This window comes from Notothenia coriiceps, unplaced genomic scaffold, assembly GCF_000735185.1.
Source record: "Notothenia coriiceps isolate Sejong01 unplaced genomic scaffold, NC01 NC01_scaffold00031492, whole genome shotgun sequence".
NCBI lineage: Eukaryota > Metazoa > Chordata > Actinopteri > Perciformes > Nototheniidae > Notothenia > Notothenia coriiceps.
Genome location: NW_011364193.1, coordinates 25,264 through 51,789, shown reverse-complemented (window position 1 = coordinate 51,789; position 26,526 = coordinate 25,264). Strand labels below are relative to the sequence as shown.

Here is a 26,526-nt window from a genome sequence, read left to right as displayed (position 1 = left end):
GAGGAGATTTAGGTGATAAGGTTAGGGGGGGGGGTTACCTTGGTTGGTGATTGGCTAATGGTTACACAAGCCAAAAGATCGTTATGACATCATTAAGTGGCCAAAATCTGATCGGCTCATTTTCAGAGTTTTTTACATAAATGGATCAGGACAAAAAGAGAGAGAATCTTTTTTGCTGAAACTTTCAGAATCTCTTTCCACAGTGGGGACACATGTTTATGTATAAAAGACATGATAAAAAAACTTGAAAACCAAAATTGATCAAATAAGCAATGAAATATTCTAAAATAAAATATTGGTCTGGCTCTAATATTCAGTGTTTTGTTTGACTGCTTTTGACACCATAAATTGTTTATTACACAGGTTAACCAAACCAGATGTTTTGGTAGTATGGTAAAGCAAAACTTGAAAGCATTTAAAGAATACTATCTTGTATTACTATCTGAAACGGACTTTGAAATACATATTAATGTTATTGTGTAACTAACTTCTGTAGACATTTGTACAGTATTTAGCTATTTAACGTAAAACCACAGCTTTCAACATTCCACTGTAGAAAATCAGTTTCTATTTATCATGTGAACCGTTATAACACAATGTTAGCTGGGATATGAGAAAGCACGATACCTCCCAACTACAAAATGTGGCTTTTATATTTAAATTAGTAAGCAGTGAGTGGTCCTTATTTAATAATCAAACAACAAACAGGTCTCCCATTAATGCCTTGTTCAGAAAGATGTGAACAACACAATAAAAGTTAAAACACTCACATGTAAGGGGTATAACCGGCTGTTTGGACATGTCCATCTTCAGAGGATCCACCATGGCCTTCTTGGAAGGAATATATTTCCTAGGCTCACGAACACCTTTATCCGTTTTCTTTGCCTTTTTCTCATCACACTTAGATTTTGCATTTGTGTCGGGTACCAGTTCTGAGGGGACGCTTGGCTTTGAAGCTGAGTCAGTCTCGACCCCTGCACTGTTAACTGAGGGCTCTGTCTGTGGCTGGACAGCAGGCTCATTCTCCACTACCTGAGTGACTGGCAGGTTTGCAGGTGTTTCTGCTGTTTGCACCTCTGTCCCATTTTCCTGGGGCGTTACAGTTTCAGTCATAACAGGAGCTGCTGGTTCATCCTTCTCTTTTTGCTCATCTGAATCACTCTGTGCTGGCTGAGCTTCAGTCTCGGTGTCCAGTGGTGGCTCCTGTGTTGCTGTGGCCCCAGGGTTTGGCCCGCTAGGTGACTGGGTCGTACTCTGCATGGCTCCCTGCTCTTTGGCTTCTCAAAAGCAAGTGTAGCAATTCATGTGTTCCTATGAAACCATGACTGTTAATTACACAGATAAACCAACACATACACTGAGACTCACACAAGATACCAACAATGTTTTAGTAGTAGTAAAACCTGCTTTATAACAAATGATTCTATCCACTATTTGATTTGTTCTAAAAGCAGTAAGGGACCTTTGTGATGTACAATGCGCCAGCTGGAGGACCAGGGAATGAATGGGTTTAAAACATGTGTATTACAAAAGAAAGACGATGTAGGGCAGCCGTTAAATGCTAGTTTATAAGCTACATTGTACACTCTTATTTGTATGAATCGTGTATGTGTAAAGTGCTTGAAAAATAGATATTATTCTTGAACATACAGTTACGCAGATAATAGTAGCGCAGTTAGCTTATTATTTTTCACTAATATACATGGAGAATACGTTGGAAATGTTAGCGTTTCCGACCCGAAACAGCTCCAAAGAAGCTAAATATGTAGTCACTTTCTACGTATCCCATGATAATATCCCGTATAGCTGTATGAATGCAGGAGGGTGTAGATTTAGATTACCTATGCGTTCTCGTCCGCCCAAACATCTCTGCGTCGCTCTGCACAAAGCCAACAGACCTGCAGACAACGTGACGTCACTCCTGAAAGGGTCGCAGAGGAATCATGGGAATTGTAGTTTTTTACCACACTCAGTCCGCCACTCATGCAGGAGTCCTACGCCCACTCTGCTGCTTACATCTAATACCTCAACTATGTACATATTTCACTTTTCTGTTCAGTTTTATTTTTCTAGTTTGAGATGCTTAAATGTTATGTACAGAAGTCCTGCACACGTACCTTTGTTCTGCTGTTCCTATAATACTGTGTGTACACACACACACACACACACACACACACAAATGGTATTATCCAAAAGCACATACACACTAACACACACATGTTGAATGCATTTCATTTTATTTGGGGTTAAGAAGGAAAGGGGAAGTAGCTTTGCTTTTGCAACACTTTGTTTCATCTCAGTTTACATGTCAAAATCATGCATTCAAAAACTGTAGTACAATCTCATAGCATCAGACACTAAGAGTTAATCTGTTGTAGAAACTCCTTATCATCTCCCCAGGGACATTATAAATATTTAAATGTAACAGTGGGTTAGAGTTAAAATCATTCTCAGCACACTAGATAATAAGTATCAATTCTACAAGTTCATTTATCAACAATTGCTAACAATTTGTTTCTTCACCATATTTCTTTAAACTGTAAGAAATGCAAAAATAAATGGTCGACAAAGTAAGAAAAAAAATGCTTATGTGAGCCTTCAACCCTAAATATCTTCAACATCATCGTGTGGTATCGGCAGCTCCCCAGTAGCATGCTTTACATAATGTAAATGCAGTTTTGCCACTTCATCAAAGCCCATATCACATTCAACACATTCCCACTCCCAATACTTATGTTCTCTGTACATGTTGTTTTCTGGTGATTCACTCTCAGCCAGCTCCTGTCCTGTTGGGGGCTGTACAGGTTCTGATTTCCATTTGTCATGTGGACCAGACCGAGCAGACCCTGGTGGTTTTGAAAACTTGAAGTGATGTAAGGGCTCCCCACAATCGGACTCTTCAGAGCTCCCATGATCCCCAGACTCACAAGGCTGTTGAGTTTCATTTTGCTCCACGTATGTATCAATTTCTGGCTCCTCTTTGACACTAGCCAGATAATTGTTCCTCCATTTATTTCTTCGCTTCCTGGAACCTCGAAGCATCCCGTTGAACCCAGCATAAGCTCTTAGATGCTTTTTTCGGTGCAAAAGTAGATTTACACGTTTGAAGAAGCTTGCCCCGCAGAATGTGCACTGGTAAGGTTTAGCTCCACTGTGGGTTTTGTAGTGGATCCTGAGCTGTTTTGATACGTGGAAACTCTCGTGGCAAATATGGCACGTATGTTTCATCAGAGTGTGACTGCTCATGTGTTTATCTAGAGAATCTTCATTTTTAAAGCCTTTGGCACAACTTAAACACCAAAACGGTTTCTTTCTATGGAGGACGACATGATTCATCCATGACTTTATCGACCTGAAATCTATGCTACACTGATCACATCTGGGAGGTTTTGATTTGGATGGCCTGTGGACTCTCATGTGACCAAGAAGCCGAGCTCGCCTGGTAAACGACATCCCACAGTCCGGACACTGATGCTCATCTAAATTAGGGACACTTGGTGGACTTCTAGTTGTAGGTAGCAGGTTTTCATGCAGCTGTAGGTGTTTCTGGTATGAAACCATATATGTATAAACCTTCCCACAGACTAAGCAAGTATGATATTTCCCAAATTGCTCCTTTGTTCCGGCGTCCCGCACATCTTCTGTAAATCCTGTGGGTTGTATCTGCAATAAACTGCTTGTGTCACACTCATCTGCTTCACCACTAATGTCTACATCTCGGCTTTTTCCATCGACTCCTCTCACTGAATCCAGTTCTGACACAGGACTCATGTCGTCTCCCATCTGGGCCTCTTCCTCCTCCTCTTCTTCCTCCTCCTCTCCCTCTTCCAGGGCATGTTGGTGCAGGTGGGTCTGGTAGATGTCCCATTGTGTAAACTTCAGTCCACATTCCTCACATGAAATGCTGTCCTGTTTAACTAGAAAAGAAAAAAGGAGCAATTAATTTAACAAATACAAATAAAATGTCATGAATTATAATTTCTCAATTCTAAATAAACTCATTAAGTTGTTGTATAGTATATAAAGCAAACTAGCATATATCTTCAGATTTGATTAATAATTTTTTTTTAAATCGATGATTTTCAAGCTGACATTTTGATGTTTCGTAACAGAAAAAAAGCGTTACTGTTAAAGTGACCAAAGTTTAACTGAAGCAGCTCAAACTTACAAGACTGAGATGTGGCTCTCCTCTTCGTCAAGTGAAACAAATACAATGTTTAGCCTTGTTGAGCTTGTCTGTAAAATAAGGAGACTATCCGTGACCCATCTATGGAGCCTGGAGAGCGCCACTCAAATAAGTATACCACAGCTGCTCAGACTTATTTCTGGGTGGCACATTTCTTCAATATGCATTGAAATTAAGACTTCTTTGAAAATGTCCAAATACATTTTTTACAAATTAAATTATAAATATGAAAACAGGAAAGCAATGTGATAGTTATGATCAGAAATTAGTAAATTAGTTTTCAATTAATACAAAAAAAGAATAATTTCAAACATTCATTTTGAATTAAAAACTTGAAGACATTAAGTAAAAAAGCACCACTTATTGTCAAATTAAATGTTTTTTTAGGTTTATAATGCATCAATTAACTTTACTATTATTTAACACCAAAAAATTATATAAATGTTCTGCTGGAAACTATATCCATAATGTTCTCTGTATGAAATGATTCAATGTCTGATGTCAAGACCGATGTTCTTCAGTTGTTAATGACTAAAAACGAACATGTGACATACAAACCAGGTTTTGAAATGACCAGTTTCTAGTGAATAGTTAGGTTTTGAAATGTAAAATTGTAATATTACACATAGCACGCCCAGTGCTTAGTCAAAAAAAGAGTAGCAATCACAAAACAGAAGAAACAAACTAAACAATTCCACAAACATTTAGATTAACAAAAATAAAGCTATATGAATCACACAACCCAGTAATTCACGTTACACGTCTCAAATATTTTTGTAACTTTTATTTTGTAACTTTTTTAGAGCTCTTTTTTTATTATTATTTGGAAACAGCAAGTTAAACAAGTATAATGGTCATCTAAGAAAAAAACGTTTTTCATAAATTAATAAAACAAAGTAACATTTTCTATAATCCAAATACTTTTTAAGTGGCACACTAAACTAACAACTATCCTATATGAACTCAAGCACTATTTTAGTTTACATAAGGAATAGTATATCCACAACAGAGAAACACAATACTGAAAAAGAAAGAGCATGGGAGCTTCTACATCAATTAATGCTAAACGTTTTGTACATAACTTAGAATTATTTGAAATTTAAATGTGTTTTTTGGTAGTTAATGGTTGTGATAACCTGTACCTCAGGTATTTGAAGGACACAAGCAAATTCAGTATATCTTAGTTGTGCAGAAATATTTAAATTCATAATCTTTGAAAATATGTAGCGAGTCAGCCGCACTGTTCAGATTGATGACAAACATGTACATGCATATATGTTTCCAATCCTTTTGTTATATATCTAGATATAAACTACCATACTCAAGTCAATTTTCACCAAAAAAATAACCACGGTTCAACTCTTGACAATACAAATCATAACGGAACAAATCAACCGGTGGCTCAAAATAATTCTGACATTACAACATAATTTATATAAAGAGGTTGTTTTTGAAACATTTGCACAGTTACCAATCCAGTGTAACTGATGCCTGAAAAGAAAATACATTTTTTTTTTTTATATAAAGAATTTAAAATAGTCAACAAACAAAAAGGAGATGCCTACTTTCTACTTAGCCTAAACACATTTCTATCTTATAATTATGCAGTTGAACATATTTAAGTAGTTTGGCATCCTCCAAAACAATCTACAGTGTTTTCACTTCAGTCCTTTTCAGGTTGTACAGTATAGTACACTCCATGGGCATGCTCCATGTAGTGCTTGTGCAAATCAGTTTCTTGACAGAAAGTAGTTCCACATTCAAGGCAAGTAAGGCTATCAGCATCTACTGAGGAGACGGCAGCGGGAGCATCATTCTGCCTTTTGTAATCACCAATACATTCCTGGTGATGATCGATAAGGTCCTGTATTTCACTGAAGGTCCTGGGGCAAATGGAGCAATGATACGAGTCGTTGTTACAGTGCTGTGTTTCGTGTTTTTGTAATGCAGTTGGTGAAAGAAAGGCTTTGCCACAATGTTGGCACTTATGGCTTTTTTGTGACTGGTTCTCTGATGAACAGGACGTTGCCCTTGTGTCAGCAGAGGGGACGTTGGCTTTTAAAGGCTTTGAGGACAGAGCAGCGCCAATCCTATACCGAACCTCGTTGGGTAGACGACAACGGACTTCATCGTGCCAGGCGAGGTGTTGCTGCAGCTGATTCTCAGACCAAAATCCGATGCAGCACAGGGCGCAACAAATAGGGTGGCTCTTTGCCTTGGTCTTATGGGTCTCCAGGTGTTCCTCTGTTTGGAAAGCTTTCCCACACTTATCACACTTGAATAGGCATTTTGTCATATGCTCTGATAGACGGCTTAGTGGTGGGGAAACATCGGCTACGGTTTCAGGTGTTTGGATCTTCTCTTCCTTTATCTCGTGGCACACTTTCTTATGGTCAAACAGGGCCTCTGTAGAACTGCACTGCTTCCCACAGTCAAGGCAGGAAACATATTTTACAAGTGGGGGGGCTGCTCTAGTTTTCTTCATTTCTTTGTCAACATTACTAATTTGTTCTGTCTGTTTGACTTCACTGCTTGAGGCATTGTTTTTTATATTCAAAATGATCTTATTTTTACTTTTTGTCCTTTTGGAATGGGCCTGCCATTTGTGAGCGTGCAGACCTCTTGCCTTAGCAAAAGTCATAGAGCAGGTGGGGCACTGGTGAGCTTTTGGCTTCGATATTGATGACATTAACTCACTCCGATTGAAGTTTACATCAACCTGTTTTGGTTCCTGTTCAACCATGGCGAGCCCGTCTTCGGCATGGTCGGTAGTTTCCAGTGTGTTATGCTCATTTTCATAGTGGGCAGCTAGAAGAAATTGTTGCTCAAATGTTGTGTTACATTCTAGACATACAAATGTAGATTCGTTCAGTCTGCTATGACTCTCAACGCTTTGGTTTGAATCGAGCTCTGGCTCCGTTTTTGTTTGACACAGAGGGTTAAACATCTTGTGACGCTGGAGAACACGACGGTCAAAAAACTGTTTGCCACATTTTTGGCACTGAAAAGGTCCATCCTCTGATTTGCTTTTAGCAGATTTAAATTCATCATCTTTTAGCAAGGACCGTGTTAATTTCTTTTCTTTGTGCCATCTTCTGTGGGAGCCGAGGGCCGAGTTAGACATGAACCTCCTCCCACATTCTGAGCAGTGAAAATTTCCTTTACTTGGCTCTTCCTCTTTAGGTTTTTTAAGCATTACAGACACAGCCATTTTTGCTTTTGCTTCAGATTTGTCATCATCAGCATGAATCATTTTATGAAAATTCAAAGCTCCAGCCACTGAAAAGCTTCTGTCACACTTTTTGCATTTATATTTTAAATGTGTTGTGCTTGAGTTGCCTGATTTGCCTTCACCCGTTTGATTTTCTAACATTGGTTGCACACTCTCTTGTTCCTGCTTTATTTCAGTATGTAGTGTTATTTGCTCAGAGCTCCCCTGTGTGCTAACATCCATACTGTCCTTTTGAGTATATTCATTTTCTGAGGGTTCTGTCTTAAAATCAACTACTTGACTTTCTCTTTTAATGCAAAGTTTGCGATGAGCCCGCAAAGAAGCTTTGTTGTTAAAATGTGCGAGGCATGTCGCACACTGCAGGTCCTCCAGCGTGACAGTGGATCTTGGCGATGATGGCGAGTGACCAGTTTCGTACCCATGGCTTTTCATGTGAAACTGAAGTGCTTTGGCCCGGGAAAACAGCTTCCCGCAGTCAGGACAGCTGTATGTGTTCTTTTTCAACTGCTCTACCTGATGCTGAAAAGACTTAATGGGTGGTGGGAGTAACTCACTATGCACAACCTGGTGTCTGAGAAGGCTGGAAAAAAGACGGAACGACCTGTTGCACAGTTCACATTTGTGATTTCCGTTTTCATGTTTTCGCATGTGCAATGCCATAATGCCCTTGTGACGGAACTTTCTACCACAAACTGGACATGCAACCTTGGGCCGTTGGTGTCCATTAACAGAGTGCAGAGATCCGGGGGCACCTTTTCTAAGCCTTAAATCTGTACACTCAGTCTGACTTTGCTTGTGGTGGGAATAAGCTCCTAAAGACCAAAACCCCTTACCGCACTGTTCACAATGATAAATCTTTGGGCCTAAAAGGGTCTTTTTTGGATTGTATTCTTTTTTACTGACCAAAATATTCCCCTTCTTTTGTGCCGAGCAGTTTTTCACATGGTTAACAAAACTAGCTGCATAAGAATAAGACATCATGCAATCTGGGCATTGATATGGTTTTCTTTTGGGATGATGCAGCTGATGAGAGACTAAAGCAGACAAACGTGAGAAGCTTTTACCACACTCATTGCACACAAGATTTTTCGTCTCTAATCCTTCTGATTCACCATCACTGTTTCTTTTAGGATTTTTGTGTTGTTGAATGTGACTGCAGTGCGCTGCATAGCTATTCGATTCGTGGCCACATGTGTCACATGTGTGAACTGCCACAGACTGACCTGGATTCTGCTGTTTTCTCTTACGAACGCCATGCCACATTCTGTGAACGCGCAGTGATGAAGCACTAGAAAACCAGCGATAACACTCGGGGCAATCAAATCTTTCTTCTGTCGTTTTATTCTCGGCTTCTTTCGCTATCAGTGCACATTGTTCATCAGTTTGCTCAAAGTCAATTTCTACAATTTTCAAATCCATCTCTGGTTTTAAAACAAGACTACTGGGGGAAACTCCAGTGTCGCCTTCATTTTTATTTTCCTGATCCGATTCACACAGCAGCTCAAGATCAGGATTCGTGTCTTGGGCGGCCTCATCCTCAGATTCACTTGCACTGATCACCTGAACAATAAAGTCCCCAGGGTCGTAACTGTCCAAGTCTTCATCACTCTCATTTGCATGCGAGTCTTCTTCAACCACACTTATAGGAAGCACATTTTCTGATGTCACTTCTTCTTGCTTATTCTCTTTTCTTTCGTTATCCAAAGTTTTCTGTTGAGGTAGCAGAGAGGTACTCACATGAGACTCCTTCTCTGTTTCTCCATAAACATCCGTGTGATTAAGCTGATGGGAATGAAGTGCTGAAGCCCTTGAAAACTTTAGTCCACAATCTTTACATTCAAATGCCTTTTTCTGCAGCTGACAGACTTGGTGAAGAAACGACTTTGCTGGGGTCTCCTCACTATGCGCCGTGCGCTGATGCCTGTAGTAGAATGTTAGTGTCATAAATACTTTGCCACATTCCTCACATGGAAACCTTTCCGCAGAATCATCAGAGTGATTGGCATGCCATCGCTGATGGTTAAAGAGGGCAATATGTCCAGTGAAAGCCTTTTTACACTCATCACAGTAAAACTCATTGCAGCTTTTCTTAGGTTTTTCTTTCATGTCTTCAGGAGAGCATAGACTGTTGCGGCTAAATCGTTGATGTGTTTTAAGGCGCATCATGGCAGTAAAAGCTTTACCACATGAACACTTAAAGGTTTTTTCAGGAGTAACCTCAGGAGTCTGGCTTTCACTGGGCTTGGCTTCAACGATTGACTCTTCAGTGTGAAATGCTTCTGCTGAATTCTTGTTTCGTGACTTGACTAATTTTCCTTCATGACAACGACGGTGTGCATCGAGAGCTGAAGCTCGAGAATAATTCCGCCCACAAGACTCGCATTGAAATGACTTCTTTTTCAAATGTTCAAGATCATGAAAAACTGATTTGGAGGCTTGTCTGTGTGAGCGCTGATGGTTGAGGAAGTGTCCGATCACAAAGTAACATTTCCCACATTCTGCACATTCATAGGTGTGTTGCTTTGTTATCCCAGAAGTTATTTGAATGCCAGACTCCTTTTGCAAGGTTTCACCATGGCACTTTTCCATATGCGATGTTAATTCACTTGGTTCCACAAATGCTAGTGAACATATAGTACAGAAATTAGTTGTTTCATTGTCCCTTTCTGCATCATGTAAACCATCCAACTGTTTGTCTAAATGCACACTTTCTTGTGGGTGCTGATGGCGATGCTCCAAGAAAGCTGCCTCCTCTCTGAAGGCTTCTCCACAATCCCGACAGCAGAAAACCCCAACCCCTAAAAATAGAAAGGGGAAAAGAGGAGGTCAAAGCCACCTACTGTTTCCAGAGAAAGAAAGACAAAAATAACAAAAACACAGGTGCAAATCATATCTTTATTTTAAAGTGTGATTAAAGTTTACAGAGGGGCTAATACATTCGGTGCTAAAGCCAAATGACCTCTGTGAAGTTCAGTTATTTAAAAAGGGTTGCTGCAGTTTTGCATTTTAAATAGCAAAATGTTACAAATCGCCACATTTCAATACATTGTGGTGCATCACCAAGGGTTCCGCAAATGCTTAAGTGTAAATCGGACTGCAATTGTAGTAAATATTTTGGCAATCATTACCAATTTACTTTAAAAATACTGATAATATCTAAATCGACAGTCATGTTTTTGAAATACAAAGATACGTTTTGAGTGACACAACTCCTATTGTTCCCTTTTAAAGAACAGTAAACATATTTTTTTTATCACATTGCTATTATAAGTTAAAACAAAAATCTCCCACCCTATCGATTAATTTCTGAATTCTACATCTGTGCATTTGGCTGAGCATATAGGAATGTAGGCACTTGGAACAACCCCAAAGGAAGAAATGATGTTCAATGAAAAGCCTTCAGAGAGGAGGCAGCTTTCATGGAGATATTTAAGTTCCTTGCTTTGTCTCTCAGAAACATCACATTAGGGTATTTAGGTTATGATGAAACCAAAAAAGATTACATATGTATATATAAGATCCACTATCAAGCTCAGTGTATAGTTAAGCCTCATGATGCAGTGCTTCTGTAGGAGGTGTGTTAATTTCAGGCCGAAATAGATGACTATACTGTGCTTGATGTCATCAGATTTCAGAAGATAATATTTCAATGTGTTTAACCGTTTACGGGTCATAAAACAAAACAATAATAATTACTTGTAAGCTTTCATATCTAAGGTTTCCCAGCTTGGCGTGGTCACAAGCTACGGTTAGCCTTTTCTTTCACAACACTACTACTGCTATTTATGCATTTCTTATATGATTCTAAATAAAACCAGATTTACATACTGACAACACCTTTACATCAGCTTGTTTTAGGACGGTCGCTTGGGTTTTCAATATAAACAGAAGTGAGCTCCATAAATAATGAAATATAAAACAGGCCAGAGGGTGCATCTCCGACAATTGAAGTTAATGTAACATGCTTATTGTTAATGGTTCGTTAGTATCGTTATTCGCAGTTCTTCCGCCCAGTCTCTATGTTCCTGTCCCTGTGGTGAAGTTTGGGTAGGAGGTCACCACGCCTAAACACAATAGTGGTGTGTTGATCATGCTAACCACGTTAAGCTAACTGACAGCTAAAGCCGACTCACCATCTGCGGTGTCCTCAGCCGATGGATCAACGTTGTTTTCAGATGTGGTGTCTCCATCGTGGGTCTTGTTTTCAGCTCCGTCCTCTCTGATCTCTGCAGCAGCTTCGTCCATCTTGGAGTGTTTCCGTGTGTTAGTGCTAGCTTCCTCTTGCTAGTGCTCGTTAGCTTAACAGCTCCACAGTTGTTTTGAATGTGTTTGTTGCTATTGTTAGAAATGAATCGGCGCAGAACTGAGGTGAAAAATAAAGAATACAACTCATATACTAATCTACCACATAACAAGGCAGCAGCATGTGATGTTTTTAGTGAGGGATGGTGAACAACTAGCTGTTTTTCACACATCGCACATGCATCGCTCGGCGGAAATGGATTCTTCTTCGTTGGTTTTGTGAAAGCGCAGAAAGTCTGAATGTAAAATCTACAAAATAATGTTCACCCCAACACACTAATATAAAACGTTGAAATTATTAGCATATATACCTATATATGTTTTTCCTATTTATTGCCAACAATAAATAGGATAAATATAGAGTTAAGAAACGTTGCATTCCCTCATTATTTTACGAATTAGTAATAGGCCTATTGTTTTTTAGGGTTTCTAGTCCTATCTGATTTATTAATTTTGTACAGGAAATGTGGAATAGATTTACCATAATTTACCCTTTCTGTACTTTTGTTTACAAAATAAAAATTATACAAAACCTTAAAAAGCTAATTATGTTAGGTATCTTTACCTATAGCTGAAGAAAAAGAAAATGTGTGCAGAACATGAAATCTTTCCAAACCATAATTAAAATGAATTTGTATTCATGAATCCTCTCTAAAATGGATGTTGAAATGCTGTATCTTAACCCTGAGAAATAGTGCACATCACAATATTGTAGTCAAAGGCAGGTTTTATTTAATACAATATGTAGACATCATGGGAACATTTTAATTATTTCCATGCTAAAACAGTGGATAGAGGTAGAAGGGGACATGTTTTTGAACGTAAGACATTGAATGTTAAGAAAAACAGGAACAGGTTTTATTTTTTGTACAAATGGACTGTATTTATTATACAGTAGTAATGAAGATTTACTTTTTGGGCCACCAAACCTACTCAAATGCCCATTTTCACAACAGAGGGGGAATTCTGTAATCAGCTAAATCTATAGTTATGGAATGATATCATAATTCACAAAATTAATTGCATTGTACTCAAAAGTGGACTTAGGTTGTATTCCAATCTGAAATAGTCATTCTGGTCAGAAATACACATTACATGGTATTCAACAGTTAACAGTAGTCTAATTATAAAGAACATCAGTCATGAATTCGACTGGCCTGATTGCACAGAGCAAAATACACATTGTATTTGTCAGCGTAATTTTTTGTTGTCATTGTGATAAATATTAATGACAAAAGTCACACAAATTCAAGTTTGATTTAATAATGTCACTACCTGACAACAGTTTTATCAATATTTGTTTAATGACACATTTTTCTGTCTTTTCCCAATCATCACTTTAACAAATGGTCATGATGAAAACTTAACTTTTGTGATATTTGGACACAGCCATCAACACAATCCTCTCCTCCTCAGAAGCAAAATGTCTACATTTCTTTTTACTATGAGAAAGAGTTCCTCTGTGTTTTCAGAGTGAGGTTACATTGCTGAGTCTACCTTAAGCACAAACTAGGCCTAAAATACCAAGACAATAGACATGCAGACTGTACTCATAAAAAGGCACACAGTATACTGTACATGAAGAAACACAGTTCAAATGGTTCAGGCATATGAATAGAGCCTTAAAAGTACTAATATTATCTAAATCTAAAGATCATTGGCAACAAATGAAATGTTGACTGTAGAACCTCATTTATCTGCTACCCTCAGAAGTTGTTTAAGCCAGTTAACTATTTGAATAACAAATGTATAAAGACAGTGAAACTAATTGAAATGGCACTAGTATACACCCTATATCACAGACAACACTGTTCAGGCTTAATTGGAGCTAAAAGTATTTCACCGTGATTTCAGTGTGCATACTAAGTCAAGTTTCACTTGCTTCACTAGCTTGTTTTCTTCTAATGCCCATCCACTCAATTAGCAAATCAACACAAATGGTGAAATAAATGAGGTTCCACTAAATGAAAATTATAAAACAAACTAAGAATTGTTGGTAGTATAGAACGGTCAAATTTCTCCTTGTGCATGTTGCATGTAATGCATTTGTAGATCCAGCTCCCGGGGAAGAGAGCACCCGCATATCATGCACTGGAGAAGCCGTTCTTGGGCAAAAGGCAAACGGGAGCCAAGTTTGTGAGTTTCTGTCCGTTGGGAAAGCTGAGGTAGGGGCAGGGTCTGTGGCATGTGTGGCCTCTCGCTCATTACGGCCTGTGGTGCAAAGAATATATTTGGGTGTGGAGGTCTTGAGAGTGAGCCAACTGCGACAGAATGAAGAGGGTGTGGGCCAGGCAGAGCGAGAGGAGGGAGCGGAGCAAGGGGAGCTGAGAAAAAAGGAGAAGGCTGATTTATGATTATTTGAGTGGCTGTTACCATTGGCTGTTGCTGCAGCTCCTGTCCAGTCCCTGGTTTAAGTTGCCCAGTGAGCAGCGTTTGATTACTTTGGAAGCCCCATACATGCGTTCCCAACCCCTGGCCAAAACGATGAGGCTCGTATTGAATAGAGAGCGGAACCGTTTGTGTCGTTGTCTGACTCTGCACACTGGGCCAGGCGGATGACACCTGCTTTTGCTGCAGCTGAAAATCTTGAGCATTTACTAATTTTTCAGGGTTTATAGTCTTTGGAATTCCTGGTGGTGTCTGCAAGTCCCACAAGGTGCTACCTACCCCGTGGGAAACAGGAGTTGAAATTGGCATAGCACTGTTTTGGTCTATCTGAGCTGAGGTGGAGACACCTGGTAAGCCTGAAACCCACTGCTTTGGTAGCTCACAGCCGTTCCATGGCTTCTCTGGATGAATAACAGTCGACGGTATAACTTGAGGATTAATTAGGTCCCACACCCTAGTGTCCTCTTTTTTAGTATGTGTGGATGGCTCCTTTTGTATTGACACTGGGACACCTGCCCATCGTGGAAGTTGAAGCTCTTGACCCAGCTTATTTGGAGAGCTTTGTGAATTTGCCAGAAGAGCAGGTCTGAGGCTCCACAGAGCCCTGCTGTCTAAGAAAGACAATGGAGTAGAAAAACCATGTTGCAGAGAGCTTGTGGAAGCCAGCACTGTGGAGGTGGGCGGGCTACTCCAAATAACAGGCTTGGGCAGCCTTTGCTGCTCTATCTCACTCACTGTGGAAGGGCTGGATTTTTTTGGCACAGCTACCATGTGGGAGCTGACAATAGCAGGTGCACTGTCCTTCATGTGAGATGACTCTGAGCTCAGAGCAGATGTGGGGCCTGACTGAGTTATCAAAGGGCAATCTGGCCAGCCTGGACCTCTCTGATGGTGCTGCTGCTGACCCTGATTTGATTGGCTGTCAAACTGGTTCTGCTGAGGTGCTGCGTGTTGCTGCTGTGGTACGGGCATTACCTCTCCGCCATCCACCTTCCACTGCACTGGTTGTGGGTGTAGCTCTGGTAGCCACAGCTCCTTTTGTACATCCATGTGTGACGAGAGCATCGACTGCTGTGGCTGGACCACCCTTCTGTGCAACTCGGCATCGCTCAGTGCAGAAACTGAATACGGAGACAGCTGAGGCCCAGAGCTCCCCACTGGTTGGGACCAGCCCATTATGGGCCTCCCCCCTCTCCTCCCCCTGCTACCCCTGCCTCTAATCCTAGCGCCCATCGGGAAAGAATTATACTGGTTCAAACCCTGGCGTTTGCGAGAATGGATCTTTTGGTGTACTAGCAGGCTACTAAGCCAAGAAAAAGTTTTGTGACACTCATCACATCGATGAGGTCTCTGCCCTGTGTGTGTGTTAATGTGATCCCGGAGCAGATAGGCTAACGCAAAGCTCTTGTCGCACTGGTTACACTTGTGAGGTTTGTCACCATTGTGTGATAACATATGATGCTGCAGTTGGGTCACGTCGCTGTAGCCTTTGCGGCAGCTGGTGCAGCGGAACGGTTTTTCCTGATGCAGCTTTTGATGCGTTTTCATGTTCTGATGGAAAGCAAATTTCTTTCCACAGTCTGGACATGTGTATGGCTTATTGCCTGTATGGATGATGAGATGTTGCTGTAAGTAGCTACTAAATCTAAAGCCCTTGTCACACACTCTGCACTTGTAAGGCCTGTCCTTGGAATGTACGCGAATATGCAGCTCTAACACTGAGGAGTGGCGGAAGGTTCTTCCACACTCTAAACACTTGAACTTATTGATTACGCCATCACTTTCCTTTTTCCCCTGTACATTATCACTGCTTAATGGAGTATATTGAATTTGAGGCGGTGTTGCCGCCTTTTCTAAATATTTAGCTACAGAATTGTGTCCACTCCTAATATGACGATCTAAACTGGCTTCCTCACGAAAAATGCTTGGGCAGTGGGGACAGGTGTATCCTATGTCCCAATGGTTGCTTTTCCCATTTGGGGGTCTGGGGGTTCTCTCCAGTGTTTCATACTCAGCTTCGTGAATAAGCATGTGGGCTCTCAAGTCAGCTGGTATTAGGTATGTCAGGGGACAGAGGGGACAGTTGAATGTGTCTTTTTGTTCCTCGCTCTGGTGTTTGTTCTCTTTACCCGGCCCTCTGCCTGCCTCCTGTGTGGACGCCGGCTTGCTGGGCTGCTCAGTTGAGGAGTTGGTTTGGTGCAGTCTGTGCTGGCGGCAGTGTGCCTTCATGTTTTGTGCAAAGGCAAATGTTTTACCACATTCAGGGCAGCGGAAGGGCTTCTGGCCTGTGTGCAGAAACTGATGTTGATGGAGGAGGCTGCTGTACTTGAAAGTCTTGCCGCAGATGTTGCACAAGTGAGAGCGTGCGTTATCCGTATGCTTGCGGCGGTGATCTTCCATGACAGAGTAGTGTTTAAAAACCAAGCCGCATTCTGGGCATTCATAGGGTTTCAAGCCGGTGTGAGATCGCTTGTGGTAGCGCAGTGCCATGCTGTCTGGGAAGGTTAGGCTGCACTCTTGGCATGTATAGATGCTATCACAGGAGTGGAGCACCATGTGCTTGGTGACCGCCATCTTTAGCTGGAACTCTTGGCGGCACAGGGGGCAGCGGAAAGGTTTTTCAGCTGTATTGCAGCAGTTGTGGTCCCTCAGCTTATCCACTGTGGAGAACACCTTCTCACATTCTGCACATTTAAATGTACCCTCCTCCTTTTTTGGAGAAGCAAGCTGTTCCTCCTTCTCTTTGTGTTCAATTTTGTGTTTGATGAGGCTGCTGCGGTGCTGAAAGGTAAGGCCGCATTCTTTACAGGTGAGTGGAGTGAGCTCATCTTCATGTGCGTGAAAGTGACGGTGAAGGTTGAAGGTCTCGCGCCGGGTGAACCTCTTGCCACACTCTTTGCACTCCAAACGGCCCTTTTTGGGTTTAACTGTCAAATTAGCACTATCTTCTTGGTCTGCCTCTTCATCTTCTTCAATTACACCCACTCTCTTGATAACTTCTTCCACAGGTTTCTCAGTCAGTCGCTTCTCTTGGCTCTTCTCATCAGGATGGGGTGTTTTCTCCTCAGTTGCATCCTTTTTAATATTATCATCAACATGTGTATCTTGCTGCACCCCTCCATCACTCTCTGGTACATTTTTGGGGTCTGCAAGAGAAAAAACACAATACAAATTGATGACGCTCCTTTCTAGGGATGCTCTGATCGCCAAGTTTGGATCGCCAATCATTATCGGCCGATACCGATCGCCGATCCGATGGAGTGGGCGGGGCCTAAATGGAAGATTTAAACATCACTTTAAATCTTCCATTTAAAGTGATGTTATAAACTCTGTTGATGGGGCTCATTCACTGGAGCTTCCACAAACAACAATCTACTTAATTATTACATTCAAATTATGTACATTATTCACATTCGCTCCGCTCAGCTGCAGGATTTCTGCTTCACACACCGCTATTTTACTGTCTTTTTCGACACCTTAAAATAATGCCAGACCGGTGAAGCCATTTTGTCATGTATTTTACGTCATATGCGATCGGCTCTCGCAATCGGCATGTTTAGAGAGCACCGATCGATCGGTAGAAAGTGAGTATCGGCCGATCTTGATCGGTGACCGATCGATCGGAGCATCCCTACTCCTTTCCAATATGGGCTACAAAAAAAAACCTGTGACCAAATTTGTTTTATAATAATTGCCCCAAGTGGAATAAAACAAATGAATAAATACAACAAAGTGTATGTGTGAAAAAGTGTGAAAAGATAAAAAGTAAACAACATATCTGTAGCTGAACTCACAAATTGCATGCAACCAACACAGCTATCCATCTAAACAAATCACATCTTATTTAGCAGGATGCTAGCATATTTTGTTATGGTAATTAACATAGCATAGTTGAAGCGGCAGTGAGCGATCACGTTAGCCTGCAGGCTAAAGCTAACAGTTAAAAAACATTAACAAATATTGAGCATACCACAATTATCATCTGCATCCATGTGTGTTTTCTCCTCTGCATCGCCGTCTTCCGTTTCGGACCAGTCGTAAAACGGGTGGTCGTTTACACGAGCCTCGGCCATTTTTTCCGCCTGCTCTGCTGGATTACATGTCTTTTTTCCGGCTCCAGCCCCGGACTCGACACTAACCTCAGGATGGCGGGCACTACCGTCTCTCCCCACGCTGGGTCTCTGCTCAGTGTCGGGGCTCTCTGTGGGATCATTGTGTGTCTCTTCATCCATTGGATTTGAGCTGCATCCCGTCTCCTCGGCCTCGGTCTTCCCCCCAGATGTGTCCACCTCCTCCGCAGGGGATTTCGGTCGTTTGGGAGACTCCGATGGGTCGGCCATGTTTCACCCATGCACCCCCTTATCCAGGATCATGCATGTAGCCAGCATGAAAAAGTAATGACACTTCCGGTTGACATTTTCAAAATAAAAGACCCATTATTGACAACCATCTGTGCTTCGTCATTTCTTAAAATATAATTAGAAACTTTAAGTTTATAATTTCCGTTTTCTACTACTGCCGTCTTTGATGTTATACACAGTAAACACCTTCGTAACAACATAAATAAACTTCAACATTAAATACACTTTTTTTTTATATGCTATAATCACAAATCCACAAGTGATCAGCTGGATTTATTTTGAAGTCCAAGTCTGACTTTTATTAAAGTTTAGTTACATTTCATTGGAACAGTCACTATCTACAAAATATATTTATTGTGCAAAACTACGTAGATGATGGCCATATGCTGTTTCTTTGCGACTATCTACAAACACATTCATCGTACTGCATGCAAGAATAGAATAAATATCCCGTACACACTTATGTATGCTCTTATATTCCACCAGAAACATACGAGTTAAAGTCTGATGCCTACTGTGATGTTTATGCCGGAAGGTATTTCAGTTTTTAACCAAAAATGTGATAGACTTAATGTAACACTGTTGTCTCGAAACACACAAAACAGAACACAGTCTAAGTTTATTGTCCAATCAAAGCTGGAAAATACATTATTTTCCAGTGAACTGTTAAAAAGCAAAAGCATACATTAGCAGGTAAGTACAATAGCTGTTTGACTACCATATATGGCAACTGCAGATTACAAGTACTCTATGACAATGTAGTTAGTGAATCAGGAGAATTGAGACAGTGCTAAACTAGTAAGAGTGTCAGTTCGGCTGCAAAGCATGTGCAGTGACATGCATAATAAGCATCAGATCCTATAGTATATCTTGTCTGGTTTTTCAGTCTCATGAAGGAAAATGTCAACCCAAAGAGCTGCTGTTTTTCAGGAAGTCTTTCATCATATTCTCAAGAACCAAGCTAATGATTAAGGCCACCATATTATCACGTGTTATTTTCTTATGGATTTCAGTCCTCTCTGAAGACAAACTTAAGTGCAAGATGGATTTGAAGTGGGACGTAAAACTCATATATTATATTTTTTACAGAGATACAGTCAATAGAAAAAGAGCCTGACATCTTGTCACATTTTTGTAACACCAACTATGCATGATGTCCACTTTGAGTTTCTAAATGCTTTCTCATCAGCGCCGTCTTCTGCGCCTGTGATCAACAGCTCTTCCTCGCCGGGGCCTCTGCACACTTCTGTTTGTGTTTGTGGGTGCTTCCAAAGGAAAAGTGCCAAGTTCTTCAGGGGAGGATGATGCAGGAACTACAGCCACAGTTGTCTGATTATTTGGTTGCTGGGGGACTTGTGGCTGCTGCTGTATTTGCGTTTGCTGCTGTTGTTGTACCACCAGTGGCTGCTGCTGATGTTGTGTTTGCAGTGGTGCTTCAATCCGCTGTTGTTGAGGCTGCGGTGGTTCTGTGTGTTGTAGCTGCTGAGCGGCCTGTGGCTGTAAGGGCTGTTGCGATGTTTGCGTCTGGTGTGCTTGTTGAACACGATGTTGTTGTGGCTGCTGCTGGGCCTCAAGCACTCCTAAAAGCCTTTGCAAGAGGACATTGTTTTGTTGTAGACTGCCTGCTAGTGTCTCTTGTGAAGCAACAAGTGTTCTGATGTCCTGTCGGAAACCTTCCCCAAACTCCAGCAGGCTCTTCTCTACCCTATTTCCCAGTTGAATTGCTGCCTCCCCTAACCCTCGAAGCTCATCTTCAAGCCAGGAGCTGCGCGGAGGTTCTTCAAGAGGCCCCTGCTGTGCTCCGAGTGATGGCTGAGGACTACTGGGCTGGGGGCTGCCATTGAGGAAAGGAGCACTGTAGAGGGGGGAAGGAGGCAGCCATCGTTCTGAAGGAGGTGGGGGTCCAATGCCCAGACCAAGCCCTAATCCCAACTTTTCTTCCATGCTGTTCTCTACTGGTTCACACTCAGATTCTCCCATCTCTTTGTCACGCTCAGGATTGTCTTCGTCTTTGTCCAAAGCATCTCTCTCTGACCCTTCGCCACCAACACCTGCAAAGAAATATTTTAATTAGACCTGAGTAGATGTTAGTTGCATCTCGAGAAACTTCAAAGAAAAATACTCATATTTCACCTGTATCAGAGTCAGGGAAGCATGGGAAACTGGGCTTTGGTCTGGTGCTTTGCTTTTGCCGGGCATGCTGAAGCCTGGGGCTAGACTGTGAAGGACGGCCAAGCATCGAAGCTCCTCTGCTGGATGGCAGGTAACAGGTGCGGTGCCGGGCATCAGCCAGCCGGCCTCCGTTGCGTCTCTTTAGGTCGTCCCAGCGCTTCTTCACCTCTCGAAGTGTGCGTGGGACTCTGGACACGGCGTTGACTCTCTCTAGGATGCCTGCCCAGATGCGCTCTCTCTCCCGCCGCCGGAGTCTCCCTGCAGGACCAAAGAGCTCCCCTTCACACCGAGTGACTTCTGACACCAACACCTCCAGCTCTGCTCCACTGAAACGACTCTTTCTTTTTCCTGCACCACCAGCAGCCAGCGCAGCTGACATAGCTCTGTCTGTTAAGAAAAAATGGTGAGAGGACAGCCCAAAAGGGAAAGAAAAAAGTTTCAAGTGAAGATGAATGTGAAGAAGAGACATGTGCTTTAACAGTGTCAGCCTTATTTCCACTTGGCTAGGCCAAATTCACTCTTATATTACTACTTTTGGAAAGATATGGAGCATAAACGTAAATATTTATCCAATCTTCTTTCAGTGATAATGTCGGATCTAAATGTTTAAAATGCCGTGGCTGTTTACATAGATAGTGTGTATTACTTTGTATCTTGGCCTGTGCTTTAATATACTGCTGAAAAAGCCTTTAGTGTTAACTATGGTCAATAAGAACCACATGCTCTGCAGAAATGTACACATATTGCAAGGAAACATGAAATCCAGCTTCCAATAAAGTTCTTAATCTCAGGCTTACTTTGTTCAATAGACAAGAGGTCGTCTGAGGACATGCCGGGTGCCATGATGTTGGGATGCACCACTACCACGTTGAAGGGGAGTCCTCCAGGCAAGCCACTGCTCTGGTCACAGCTGCCCTCGGAGTCATCATCCTCCCTGGGGAAGCCGTTTTCTGAGGCTCCCCCTCCAAAGGGTCCCTCCGGAGACTCCACTTTGATGTGCATGGGAGGTGATTGCTCGTACAGCAGCCCCCCCTCCTCGTAGTACTCAGTCATGGGTCAGACCTGATTTACAGCAGAACTGACTGGTGGGCCAATTCTGACACTGGCAGCTGTTGCTCCATTAACACAAGTTCAATGTGTTACTAAGCCTACTGCTGAAGACATTGCAACTCTTCAGTATACTGCATCAGATAATAAGGATTTGTCTTTAGCTAATTTCTTAGGGAAATAAAGAGTTAAAGTGTTATTTGTAACAGTATTCTTCAAATCAATCAAGTCATTGTTGCAGCTTGATTGAAATACAATCATATTGTTTACTAAGAGTCAAGAGACTTTTATGGCTAGCTGCAGCCACTTAAATCCAATTCCCATATCATCTTTATTTATAGTGATATGTCACTAAGAACATATAGACGGTGTAAAAACACCTAAAGCAGGCTAAGAGCTACATCTATAAGTCCAGCTGTCATACAGTGTTCCTTCAAGGCAGAGAATATCCCCCAGAGCTGAAATGCAACAACAAAACATAACACTGCTTACAACTGTGAAGCATTTTAAAACAGTTTTGTATCACTGAAGTTGACGTCTTTATTCTGTCGCATCGATGCGCATTTTTTTCTGCACCACATCCGCAATGGTTGCGCATTCCGCATACATTAGGTGCTGATCTTGCAATGCTAGCTGCTAGCTAACAGGGAAACACAGTTTAAATGTAAAGCTGTAGCCTGAACACGCAGCGAGCAGCGAGCAGACATGACATGACAGCCCGCGCTGTTGTGATCCTTACCTCATGACTGCACATGGGAGGCAAAACACAATCAAAATACACTTGGTGCAGCTGTTAGCTCAGCAACCGATACACAAACCGAAGACAGTCGCTTATTTTGGACGTCACGGTGGGGCCGATGTTCAGGACCAATCAGGTCGGAGAGAAAGGTTTAATCTGAATATGAATGATTATTGTTGTACCTATTGTATTTCACATGTATTATTGTATCTAGAAAAACACGTAAAATGGTCATGCTTAATGTCACTGATATTTTTATTTTATTTTGAAAATACCTAAATGGACAAACATTTTAGATTTTCAAAGCGGCTATTTAGAGTTTTTGGAAAAGTACACCAACATAAAATGAAATAGGCCAATAGAAAACCACATTTCACTTTATTTCTAATGGATATATTAGAAATATCCATGTGTGTATACATACATAATTAAAGGTTCACATAAATAATTACATTACATTACATAGCATTTAGTTGAGCTTTTATCCAAAGCGACTTCCAATAAGTGCAATAAACCATAGACATATTTACTTCAAACAAGCAATCAGAGGTTGGGAGTAACTGAGTACATTTACTCAGTATAATTTTGAAACAATTTACTTGAGTATTTTAATCTTTTGCTACTTTGTACTTCTAATCCAATACAATTCAGAAGTAAATAGTGTACTTTTACTCCACTACATCTATGTATTACCTTTAGTTAGTTGCAGACTTGGATTAATGATTGATATGAAATATAATCAACACTTAAATAAGACTTTAGTTCCACCTGGAGTAAATTCACAAGCTACCCTGTAGTATACAAAGTCATTAAAACTAGCTGCTACTTTACTAGCTTTGATAACACTTTAATGCATCAATAATGATAATCAAAATATATGAGATACATTATTCTGAAATGGAACAATTTGCATAATGAGTACTTTTACTTTTGGTACTTTAAGTATATTTTGATGCCAATATTTTTCTACTTTTACTTGAGTAACATTTGAATTACAGGACTTTTAGTTGTAACAGAATATTCCTACACTCTGAGACTTCTACTTTTACTTAAGTACAAGATCTGAGTTCTTCTTCCACCTCTGCAAGCAATATCAATTTTATTTTTTTGATTATTCGCCACAAAATTACTAATAATGCAAAAGCTTGTAGATTTGCATAGTGGAAAATCACCCTGATAATCACTGGTTATATCTAATGTCAATGCAATTATTGAATAATAGTTAATACAATTATTAAAAATAAAATGTGATAATAAAAAATATAAAAACTATATTATTTTTGAAAAATGTATGGACTCTGGCGCTAAACATGAAACATTTTTTTGTTTATTATGTGTCCCCTCCACCTATAGTAATACAGGCTTTGTACAACATGTGCATTACTACCAAAATATAATACATAGTTGTAATATAAAGCTAGCAAGGTTGAGTGTTGCATATGTATCCGTATCTGTTAACTGGAAAAATGATGACATGAAATTCTAGGTGTTTTTCTCTTTGACCATGCTGCTGTTTCCCAGGTGGGATAATGTTTAATCATTGTGCAAGGTACATGGAAAAATCCATGAGCGAGTAAGATAAAGAGTGGTCTGCCTGTAGCTGTACATTATATAAACCCACTGCATCTGCTCCCGTGGTGTGTAGACTCATCAGTACATGATGAAGTACTTTATTCTCCTCGCCTTGCTCGCTGCAGCCTGTAAGTTCTTGCATATTGTGTTTATAATCTTTTAAATTCAATTTATTTTGTTTGTGTAATTTTAAGAAGTGTGATTTAGGCTCTTTAAATAGTTTTTCACGGTTTATGTTTCAGATGCTGCTCCCATTGAGGATGACAAGATTGTTGGCGGCTACGAGTGCAGAAAGAACTCTGTGCAGTACCAGGTCTCTCTGAACTCTGGCTACCACTTCTGTGGAGCCTCCCTGATCTCCAGCACCTGGGTGCTGTCTGCTGCTCACTGCTACAAGTCGTAAGGGCACACATTTGAAAAAGGATTGCCTAACTTTACAATAGAAAGCTGCTGCAAACCTTCTTTTTTTTTTTTCAAATGCATACATGCCTCTTTATATTCAACTGTTCATTTGTACATGTGTTTATCCCATATATTTCTTAATGTATAGGATGAACTATTCTTATTTCCCTATGTATTACATTATTGGACAAGAGGTTGTCCTGGTGGAGAATCGTCATTACATAATTGTCAACTTTCACTTATATAGGCAAATTGAGCAGTGGTGTAAAAAGTAATAGTTAACTGCATCCTTTTCAAAAAAAAGGAACAAAAACGGTAACAAACATACCTGAACCATTAATAATAACTTCGACTTTACTACTCACAACGAGTTATAAGATTTTTCATACAAATGAGCTTTTTGTGTGTACAACTGCTGGACCGTCTTCCTCTAACACAATTCGTAAGTAAAAAACATGCACGGAAACTTTTTTTTACTAAACAGGACGAACTTATAGTCTAAACTAAAACATACATATTCCAGTAACTTTAGAACAAGTTTTACACAAAGGTTCTATGAGGCACCATATACCACACACCTACGCACTATCGCAATCAGCAATTTTTGACTTATTCCTCCCCATTAAAAAACATAGTAGATACACTAGTACAAAGGATGAAACCCAGGTTTACATCTTGCGAAATATTTTATTCTGAAGGTATCCTAGACTTATAGGTCTCTATAATCTATTTTCCCCATATCGTTTCCGAGTTTAAGTCAATATAAATAATGGACACATCAGATTTCTAGACATGCAAACAATTGTTTAGTTCGTGTCTAAACAAAGCCGCCGTTGTAAGGACATTTGCATCTACTCAACCCTCGTCTTTCACATACATATGAAGACGGCTTATTCTAAGCGTCTCAGACCCTTCTTATTAGCGCAACCGGCAGTCGCGCGCGGCAGGGCGCCCGGCCCATCCACAACACTACACGATAATGTTCCCCGCTATATGTCGAAACGCACTGAAATGTTACTTACTGACACTTCACTGAAATCAAACGCCTCGCTGTACCCAACGCTTAGCGGCTCCGGGCTCAACATCAACGTCTGGCAACCGCATGTGAGGCCCGAACAAGGAGAGCCGGCGTCGTATTGGGGTCCTGTGGTGAACGGGACGGTCGACCTGGCAACGTGTGGTGCCCCCGGAGGTCCCTCAGAGGGAGCTCTCGTGCGTCTCCTCTTTCCTGTTGGTACACTCGTGTCGACTAGACTTCAAACGACACAACCGAAAATCCTTTGACATTGACACAGAGCATCGGACCCTTTCCTCAGGAACGGAGGCGAGTTCCTTAGGCGTGTCTCCTTCTACACACCCCTCCCACTAAGAACAGGTCCCCATCCGCCTGGACGTCACGACAGCGCAGTCTACCCCCGTAGGTTCGTGCGGAGTCATGCTAGTCCTTCCAATCAACAGGGATCTCTCCTTGGTCTCTAACTATATGCTACACCACCGAAGTATGACGTTTGTACATCGTCTTTGACACGAAGTCCACACGTGACGTCAATGTTGGTCAAATGACTGAAGGTCCTCGGCGACACGAACGGTCGTAGGGTCTCTAGTCGTCGCCCCGCCCAACCGGTCTCGACCCGTCGTCGACTCTCTCCGTCCCTGTGCCCAACGCCTGCTCGACAAGTCCCTCCGCCCCCACGACGTCCCGGAACGCTGTGAGTCGGGTACTACAGTAACAGTCAACGCTGACAAACATCGACCCCCTGCCTACTGAACCGATCTCCGAACCGCGTACTTGCACGAGTCACGGGAGTACTGCCCGTTACTCAACACGAGTGGTTCTGCGGTGGCACGGCGCCGACATACGCCCTCTCCGTCCCAAGTTTCCGTAACATTCATACAATGTAAACGTGGAAATTACTAATGTTAAGTTTCCACATTTATACAACGTTTTTTATCGATGTCGCATTCAAACCGTTACAATTTAGAATGTCAGATTCGAAGGAGGTTGTTGGTCACTATGTGTAATGATATTGTAGTTTCATTTTCTGTATTTTCTCACGTAATTTTTACGCTTCCCAGGTACATTTACGTCCTAATTCTTTGAAAAATCCAAGATAGGTTATTTATC

General features: G+C 41.2%; 4 protein-coding genes across 4 annotated transcripts in view; 1 reads left to right on the top strand and 3 right to left on the bottom strand.

The window, feature by feature from the left end:
* Positions 1-11,922, bottom strand: part of znf576.1 (zinc finger protein 576, tandem duplicate 1) — a 21,159-nt gene extending 9,237 nt beyond the window's left edge. Inside the window, exons 1-4 of the mRNA XM_010787947.1 lie at positions 11,552-11,922; positions 8,642-10,216; positions 2,607-3,917; positions 771-1,277 (exon numbers count right to left, since the gene is read on the bottom strand). Coding sequence (XP_010786249.1) covers positions 771-1,277; positions 2,607-3,917; positions 8,642-10,216; positions 11,552-11,663 — 3,505 coding nt within the window. The 5' untranslated portion in view covers positions 11,664-11,922. The remainder of the gene's footprint in view (positions 1-770; positions 1,278-2,606; positions 3,918-8,641; positions 10,217-11,551) is intronic.
* A 507-nt stretch (positions 11,923-12,429) lies between these two features.
* LOC104960008 (uncharacterized) lies at positions 12,430-18,508 on the bottom strand. Its single transcript, XM_010787937.1, has 2 exons — positions 18,079-18,508; positions 12,430-17,254 (listed from the first exon to the last, which is right to left on the bottom strand). Exons 1-2 carry the CDS (start codon positions 18,446-18,448, stop codon positions 13,731-13,733), a joined length of 3,894 nt encoding a protein of 1,297 aa, XP_010786239.1. The 5' UTR covers positions 18,449-18,508; the 3' UTR covers positions 12,430-13,730.
* Positions 18,509-18,747: 239 nt separating this feature from the next.
* Positions 18,748-22,516, bottom strand: LOC104960007 (RNA polymerase II degradation factor 1). Its single transcript, XM_010787936.1, has 4 exons — positions 22,428-22,516; positions 21,439-22,146; positions 20,603-21,028; positions 18,748-20,520 (listed from the first exon to the last, which is right to left on the bottom strand). Exons 2-4 carry the CDS (start codon positions 21,692-21,694, stop codon positions 19,655-19,657), a joined length of 1,548 nt encoding a protein of 515 aa, XP_010786238.1. The 5' UTR covers positions 21,695-22,146; positions 22,428-22,516; the 3' UTR covers positions 18,748-19,654.
* prss1 (serine protease 1) overlaps positions 22,502-26,526 on the top strand; it is a 4,611-nt gene continuing 586 nt past the window's right edge. Inside the window, exons 1-3 of the mRNA XM_010787945.1 lie at positions 22,502-22,576; positions 24,073-24,127; positions 24,242-24,398. Of these exons, the coding sequence (XP_010786247.1) occupies positions 24,085-24,127; positions 24,242-24,398 (200 nt within the window). The 5' untranslated portion in view covers positions 22,502-22,576; positions 24,073-24,084. The remainder of the gene's footprint in view (positions 22,577-24,072; positions 24,128-24,241; positions 24,399-26,526) is intronic.

Excerpts from the sequence above, each read along its gene's own strand:
- LOC104960008 (XM_010787937.1), bottom strand. The coding sequence starts at position 18,448 with ATGGCCGACCCATCGGAGTCTCCCAAACGACCGAAATCCCCTGCGGAG. Across the intron at positions 17,255-18,078 it reads GGATGCAGATGATAATTGTG|ACCCCAAAAATGTACCAGAG; the intron begins GTATGCTCAATA and ends TTTCTCTTGCAG.
- LOC104960007 (XM_010787936.1), bottom strand. The coding sequence starts at position 21,694 with ATGACTGAGTACTACGAGGAGGGGGGGCTGCTGTACGAGCAATCACCT. Across the intron at positions 21,029-21,438 it reads CCTCTTGTCTATTGAACAAA|ACAGAGCTATGTCAGCTGCG; the intron begins GTAAGCCTGAGA and ends TTTTCTTAACAG. Across the intron at positions 20,521-20,602 it reads CTTCCCTGACTCTGATACAG|GTGTTGGTGGCGAAGGGTCA; the intron begins GTGAAATATGAG and ends ATTTCTTTGCAG.